The sequence below is a fragment of the Halictus rubicundus genome, chromosome 18 (assembly GCF_050948215.1).
Source record: "Halictus rubicundus isolate RS-2024b chromosome 18, iyHalRubi1_principal, whole genome shotgun sequence".
NCBI lineage: Eukaryota > Metazoa > Arthropoda > Insecta > Hymenoptera > Halictidae > Halictus > Halictus rubicundus.
This window is the reverse complement of record NC_135166.1, coordinates 5,462,058-5,470,478: the sequence shown is the minus strand read 5'-3', so window position 1 is coordinate 5,470,478 and position 8,421 is coordinate 5,462,058. Positions and strand designations below refer to the sequence as shown.

Below are 8,421 nucleotides of genomic sequence, written 5' to 3'. Positions count from 1 at the left end.
CAGCGAACGAAGTCGAAACGGTGCGCGAAAAACGATGTATTACATATCACGCGCGGAGTCCCCAAGGCTTCGATACCGTTTACAATTCAGCGAAAACCGCATTCGGGACAGGTGATGAAGCGTGTTTCGGTGATGTATTCGTGTCCTTCGAATATTTACTTTCTCTCCGTAAGCGTCTGTTACGACTCGCCTGATCTGAATCTTTTATAATATCAGAATTCGTCGGTCCCGAAGACGTTGTCGTGTTCTCGGGCTCCTTTTACAGTTTTCTAAAATAATAATTATTATCCCGAATCGTCGTGTAGATCGACAGGGAAGAGCGTCGCGTCGCGCGTCGGCGGCGATCGCGAGGATCGACAGACCAGTCGTAGATCGCGGAGCGGCGCGGCAGCGTGCTCGTGCTCGTGCTCGTGGCTCGGCGTGGAGTCAGAGAGGCGAAGAAAATCCGCGTGAAACGGTGACAAACGTCGGGCCCGACTAGCCTGGTTTTTTCGGCGTTGCGGCAGGTATATATATATGGTATATAGGCGCGATCGTGACAGACACGCGTTCTCCCGCTATAAGAGCAACGTGACGCGACACATGGACGCGCGGGAGAGGGAAGATAGAGGCCGTCCTCCTAATAGGTTCTATCGGCAGACCCGTCGCGTCGTTTTGTTTCGATGACAGTTCGTCCGGAGTCCCGCGAGTCCCGACTTGTCCTTAGCATCGCGACGATCGTGCGAAGACAGACCGCTGCGATTAACGTCACCGCCGGCGGATCTCGCACCGTCTGCATTTTGCCATGCTCCCTTTCACCTGGCATCCATCTTCTTCTACCGAAACCGCCCAGCCTGGCCTCTCTTCGTCGCTGTGTTCCCTGTTCCCTCCAACCGACATCTACCCTCTCCCGAATCGGTAATCCACCGAGCTCTTTTTCCTGATGCCGATGCTGGCCCAGCACCGAACCACTCGCCTTGCGGTTTCGAGCGTGTTGCGTAAATGGTGCAGCCGCCGAATCGAACGTTCCGACTGAGCTATCGCTGAAATCGCGCGCCGGTGGAATCGGGGTGCGCGCGAAACTAGGCTCGGACATACCTCTTCACCGGTGGAGACGATGATCAACTTTACGCTACGAATTTTGTCCAATCCCCTCCAAACAACTTCCTATCACTCGAAGTGTTTCATTTCCACTGTACTTTGGAAGAGAGTTCCTCGAATGGTACGGCTTCAAGCCGTTTTTCTTAATTAACCCTTAACTAGGTGCGCTAGTATAAATTGCGGAAGCGTGTAGCCGGGGTGCTCACAACACGGCTCCCAAAAAATTGTTTGTACGATAGGTCGACTGCACATCGTTTCTAGAGTTGTCAGACCTTTACAAACAAACAAGAAAATGTGATGATAATAAATGTTGTGAAATCATGTCTTTATTCTTGTTTAGAAATAAAGTAACATCCTTTTTAACAAATGAAGCCTCAGACATAAACATCATCATCAGACTGTGGATTTTACGGATTTATGACAAAAATGGGTAACCACAATTTCAAGCACTGGACATATTAAAAAGATTTAAGGATATCAGCGTATTGGTTCCGACTTAATAGAATAATTAAAAGGAGAAATCAACATCATCGTGAGACTGCGGATTTTATGGATTTATGACAAAAATGGGTAACCACAATGTCAAGCACTGGACATATTAAAAAGATTTAAGGATTGGTTCCAACTTAATGGAATAATTAAAAGGAGAAATAAATTTTTATTTCGCTCCTGCGTCTTGCAATCGATGCAAACATTTTTTATTTTGCATAAAGATCCGCAGTCTAATCGTCATCGTCGTTTAAATAAACTTTGAATCTGATTATAACATTCGTAGAAGAAGAAAAAAGGAGGATATATTCAAACAAATATTGTAAGAACAAATAAACGGCACTATCACTCGCTTTCAAACGAGCCCCACTTCCTTCCTCATTCTGCAAACTAGGCTCGCAAATCGATTTCATGTGAGACACGCACATGAAGTTTTCACATTTACGGAAAAAATGTTTAGTTTTTTTTTTTTTATCATGCTTTCTGGGACAAACTACACAACGTCCAGAAGAGCGAGCTGAACGAGGAACTCGGAGGTGATGGGACAGGTTTACTTTCTGTCTCTGAAACTTTGACATACTTGGCCGCCTTCTCCTTTAGGAATCTGAGAATATTTTTCATTGAGACTCTTTTTTACATTTGAAGTTTCACAAGTTCTGATCTCTATTACGTACCTGGAGTGTTCATATCACCCTTCTCAATAATTTCCCTTCTAAAAAAAAAACTGTAACAGTTTTATCGTCTTATTGTCTCATCATATTAGTCTTACTGTAATTCGTTGAAATAGCAGCATTAAATATTATAGATAAATATCTACGATACATCATAGAATCCACCATGTACTCCATAGAATCTAGGAATCTGCATACAATTGATAAGAAATATAATTTAACTATCACATCGGTCACCTGTGATTTCTGTCGTCTTGAGATTACACGAATTTCATTCAATCAAGATTTACCATGCGGATGTGAGTTCTTTGCAATTTGTGGTTTGCATTTCTTTATTGGTTGATTTTGTGTCACGAACAAAGACTCGGAGTTGCTCTTGCGCCTCGATAGCAGTGACGTATCACGAAGTGCACTTATAACCCTTCATGGCCAATTGGTCAGGCACGAATTGCCGATGCCCACTTCGGTTTTTCCAGGTTCATTGTGGCCGTCTTGGGATCGGCTTGAGGAATTTAAAAAAACGCTTTTCAAGACTGCCATTGAAGAATGCAAGCCTAGTCGGGCTCTCACCTCATTAACCCGAAACCCGCTTGAACTATACCTTCTCTTTGAAATCGTGTATATTGCTTGTTGCGTTTACAAGTAGATGATACCTTTTCGACACTGGGTGTACAGATATTCCCACATATTACGAGATCGCTGTGTCCGTTAGAACAACGAAGCACTGAATAATGTAGAAACTCGTCTATTGTTTTGGAGAAGGAACTGCCGCTTCACCCACAAACCCACAAAGTTTTTTGTCATCATCTCGGAAACTAAGGTCGAGCGACAGGTACACGTACGGGGGAAAGTAGTTCAAAATGACGTCCTTGACAACATACGCCAAGGTCAATGGTAATATTTATCAAAATATAGTCCGGGGGTGTCGAACTTCTTCCCACTCTCGCATTATCAGTCAATCGTTCCCTCCACCACGAGCAGACTGACCATTACTATATGCATCTATAGTCGGTGAAACCGAAATATACGTAGAACTTGTTGGTGGTGGTGCTCGTGCGGCACCTTGTAACCGCTTTTTTATTTACGAAACCGATACAGAAACTGCCTCGAAACCGTCCTTAACCCGTGATCATAAAGTAGCACGACTTGTTTTTGCCAAAGGGTACATGTTGTGGAACAGAGAATGGTAAAACGTCATCATTCCGGACGAAAAGAAGTTTAATCTATAGATGGGCCAGGTGGTTTCAAGCATTATTGGCACGACTTCAGTAACCCACACCATGGTGGTGAGAGCCTTATACATATCATTCGGATCATATTTACACTAATTTTTAATATATAATTGTAACTGGAAGCAACTTTCATCGTTTGTTACACAAGTGAATATCATCGGAATTGTATCATATTTGGTGCCATTTTCATTAGAAAAATGCTAGAAATATGTTGGCGAAAGTTCTGTAAAAAAATAATGGAAAATAAAGAAATTTTGTTATTGAAATAGCTTCTTGGCCCCTCGCGGGGTATACCCCGCGGTAGTGGGGATAATTTCGCGACATTTGTCATCCAGGCCAAAACGACATATATCGAGAATTCACTGTGGTTTTTCGTAACTAAACTAGGAGATCATTTGGATTCAACGTTAATTTTAAATATGCTCAAGTAAGATATGACAATTTGTGTTTTGCGAATGTGAATGACTTCATTGTTATTGGCGAAATGAAATGACCATTCTTAATAAAATCGATCGTGTACAAAATTGTTTAACAAAACGACAAGAAAATGGACGCGAACTAGAACAGAATATAATTTGTTGATAGTATGTAACGAAGCGAGCAAATCTATTTTCGAATCGAAGACATCGAAAGTGAAAAATATTCAATGGAATGCGATGCATGCACACGTGCCTGCATACAAACATGAACGCCAAGTCAGATAAAGAAGTTTGCATGATAAGGAACACCGTTGAGCACGTGTAAATGTAAATAGTGATACTGATTATGAGATTAGTGGTACACGGCCTACGTATAGATAAATCGATTAATCAAAAGTGAATAAATCGATAGAATTCTTGATGCGTCTGTCGAGAATATGACACACGCAAATAAAGATGTTCGATGACAAAATTTAACAACAGAACGCAACAATTTGTAACTATTTCAGAAAAATGATGACCTATTTTTTATTCTTAGTCATTTTATCACTGTGTTAGGGTCGTTCCACGCGAAATCGGACACTTTTCGGAGTAGTTATAAATTATTGGGAAAACTCACTCTTCGTCAATGACATTGATTGTTGGAAACATTTACTGTCATTGCTTAATGGACATAACGAGAAAGTGGTGAATACGTTCCATTGTTTATTGACTTAATGTTTTGTTGCACGATGTTTTATGAGCAATAATTAAATAACTCAAATCTCTAGAAAAAAATATGAAATTTTGGAAATGTAGCGGAGTTTATGTCACCAATATTATTAATTATATATGTGAAAAAAGTAATATTGACTACCACGATTAAGATTCTATTTCGAATCGCACAAATTAAGACGAATTGCAGAGTCTAGTTATTTAGCGAAACATTATTTCCGCGAACGGAAAATGGCAGTAGCCAATGGTAAGTCTTTTCGAACTAATCACCTGTCGCATGTCGGTGTAATTAATTTCAAAGCTCGTCGTATATCAATCGCTCTGTTCAAATGTTGAGTGAATTGATGATAATGAAGTAAATAACAATAAAAATCGCAATTCTGTGGGTGCACGTAAATATTCGCGTTATTTAGCTGCTTTGCGAAATTAAATACTTAAATCCACATAATCTTTATTCCTATCCTCGATGTACACATTTATCTTGAAGCGATGGCTCCAGTAGCAAGGCATTATTGAATTCCTTAATCCGCTGATATTTATCGACGGCGGCTCCACGTCGACCTTTTAATATTATCTCGTTGATTGAAATCACAAGTACGCGATCTCATGTATGACGTTTTATTTGAATATGCAACAACGTAACGTTATGCTAACAACGTAAACCGTGTAGTAAACTTAAAGCTTTGATCTTTTGAAAACAATGTTCCCAAAATAAAAGAAGCTGTTTCAAACGTGCTATACAGTCTTTTCTCGGTATATGTCCACAACATGGGTCTACCCAGAGACTATCTTTTTTGTATTTAGTGTGAACCACTACTAATCCAATAACAAAAATTTATTTTTCGTTATTTTTTTATGTGACTTTCATCAACACATTCGTGGTATTTTTCTAATGAAAATTATACCAAACATGATATAATTCCGATGATATTTATTTGTGTGAATGTTCTCGGCAACCGAGGTCTCTTGAGCTTCGTGGCCTCTTCGTGGGGATAGTTGTGGGACTTTTATCGGCATGATATTTGAGACATGTATCGAGAAAAGACTGTATATTTATGATCATTATCTCGGAGTTGCTCCCTTTTTGTGTCAAACTGCAAAAATAGTGAGTACTTGTACCGATTACAGAGATTTTGAAAAGAGATTGTACTTTATGTCTAGACTGACAGACAATTGTCTGCAGACAGTCTGTATACTGCACATGTTGTCTGTGGACAGTCCGCGTACGATATATATGTGCAATATGGGAACTGTGTGTGGAGATGTCTGCAGATTTTCCGCTGCTACTACTACGTAAGTAGATACAGCCGTAGTTAGTGGGGCGGTAGTAGCGGCACGGGAACAGGGACGAAGTTCTACGTACGACTACATAAGGATGAAGTCTAAGAGTGGGGGAAATACCTAAACGGGGAAGGAGTCGCGTGTGGCTCGTGAGCCACATGTTAGAACTGCCTGCTCTGCAAGCATCACTTTTCAACTTTCATAAACAATTTAACATCAATACTAATGAAAAATACAAACACTGTATACTGTATATGAACCAAATAGACAGAGCCTTTTTAATGACACTGCTATTATTACATTCCCCTTGTTAAATACAAAAAATTATATTACAAGTCACTTTTATATAAAAACTTCATTTATTTACTTTACGAATATATTTATATTTACATATACATATATGTGTATGTATATGCGTATACACAACGTGTATATATAAATATAATATATATTAGATAGAAAAAACCGGTTATAGATATTATATATTTAATATTAAATGTAATATCACTCTAAAATGGATCGCCTATCTTTTTCAAATAGATTGTATCAAACAGACATCTAAAATACAAAATTTTGCTCTACATAGAGGACAAGTACATTTGGAAGATAACCACGTTTCTGGAGCATTTTCATCTTGTCTTGATGCAAACCTGTAACAATATATTTATAATGAAAATATTTTAATCTCTTCTATTGACAGTTAATATTAATTGCTAAAATAAATAAAATGATACATAAACACTATAAATTAGTCCTATACATCTGCAGTAGCAAATTTCAATTCTTAAATAACACATATATTTACCATTTTGCCATACAGTCTATGCACCACATGGGACGACAATAACATGTCATACAGTCTTCAGAATGACCACTTCCTATGTCTGTGGTACATTGCTTAAATAATTTTACGTTTGATGCTGCTTGCATACATCCAATACATTGACCTACTTCCTTAAAAAATACACATGTAAGCATAACATCTCTTTAAGAATGAAGTTTTTGTGCAATTATATAATAAAATAAATAAAAAGTAAATTTATATGTGGTAACATACATCTGTAAATTCGTAAACAGGATTTTCTTGGACTTGTTCTTTAAAATTGTCAATAAATCGATCAAGTAAAGTTTTATGAAACTTAATATTCTGTAATATCGCAATGGGACGTGAAACTCTGTCTTCCAAATTTTTAAAATCCAATGCATTTATCCTGATGTCAAAAGGTTCTGCTCCAGTTCTTGTAGGTTTTACCTATATTTAAGAGTAAAGATTGTAAAAACAAATATGATAATAGAATATAAAAGCGTTTTCTCATAGTTAAGTAAGTACGCATGTAAATAATTTTGAACTAAAGTCAATGAAAAATAAACACTTGTCTATCAGTTAGAATTCTCTAATAAAACATATAAAATTTACCTGAATATTAATAAATTGAATTTCTCGTCTTGTCACTGGTGACATATTATGAGTATCACTTTTGTTAACTATTAAAACTGTATCACTTTGATGTGCAACTAATATTTTATAAGGCATTACCTTAATTATCCAGTTATCTGTTGCTATTACACATGATACACTATTTGTATTAATAATAGTTTTATCTATCCTAAAATAAAATTATAGTTATATTTTGTTTGACAAATTACATCTATTTGAGAAAATGATTTTTTAATTAATTAATATTAATTTAATATTAGTATGTAACCTTCGATATTCTGTGTTGATATCGGAAGCAATTGTAGACCATGATGTATTATTGTTGTCAATATTATTATTATTACAATAAATAACAAGGTTCTGTACTATGGGATGTTTAGACCAGTTATTCATAGACCACATCAGAATTTTATACAATGTATGTAACGGGAGGTGTATAGTACAAATAATAAATATTAACCACAAATTATGATAACCTTGCAAAACTTTTATAATATTAATATGTTCAAATAGAATTAATCCACAAATATAACCTAAATGAAAACAACATTAATTTCAATATTGTGTAGTTTCATGTAGACTACATAAAATAATAAATAATTGTTATATTTACCGAATGGAAGCATAGAGTGTACAAATAACGTAATTACACTTCTTCTTAAATGATATTGTATAAAAAACTCATTTTCACGCCCTAATAAGTGTGAAAATATTTCTTTTATAGTTAGTCCAGCTGAAATAAATTCTGTAGGAGGATATATAATGCATCCTGATATTAAAATATAAGATAGAGTGTAGAAGAAAAATGCAGACATTTTTTGGAAGATATATTTTTAACCACGTAGATTAAATTTTATATCTGACCGTTGGACAAAAACTTTCAAATACAGTGTAAATACATTTGACTACTTATTTAAATTATTTGCTTTGCATAACGTTATATACTGTCAAATAATATATTTGTTCATGTTAATAGGCATACTTGTCTACACTCTGCACCACGAGAGAACCGTACCGTTTCGCGCAGCTTGACTGGCCGCGGAAGGTGCTGCGAACCTCACAACTCCCACTCCACTTCATATACGCGGTGTACCGTA

At 37.0% G+C, this 8,421-nt stretch overlaps 1 protein-coding gene across 1 annotated transcript; it reads right to left on the bottom strand.

The window, feature by feature from the left end:
* Window positions 1-6,132: 6,132 nt before the first annotated feature.
* LOC143363029 (E3 ubiquitin-protein ligase TM129) lies at window positions 6,133-8,355 on the bottom strand. Its single transcript, XM_076803608.1, has 6 exons — window positions 7,938-8,355; window positions 7,593-7,857; window positions 7,304-7,493; window positions 6,944-7,138; window positions 6,692-6,840; window positions 6,133-6,536 (listed from the first exon to the last, which is right to left on the bottom strand). The coding sequence occupies exons 1-6, from the start codon at window positions 8,137-8,139 to the stop codon at window positions 6,419-6,421; spliced, it is 1,119 nt and encodes a 372-aa protein (XP_076659723.1). The 5' UTR covers window positions 8,140-8,355; the 3' UTR covers window positions 6,133-6,418.
* Window positions 8,356-8,421: the final 66 nt, after the last annotated feature.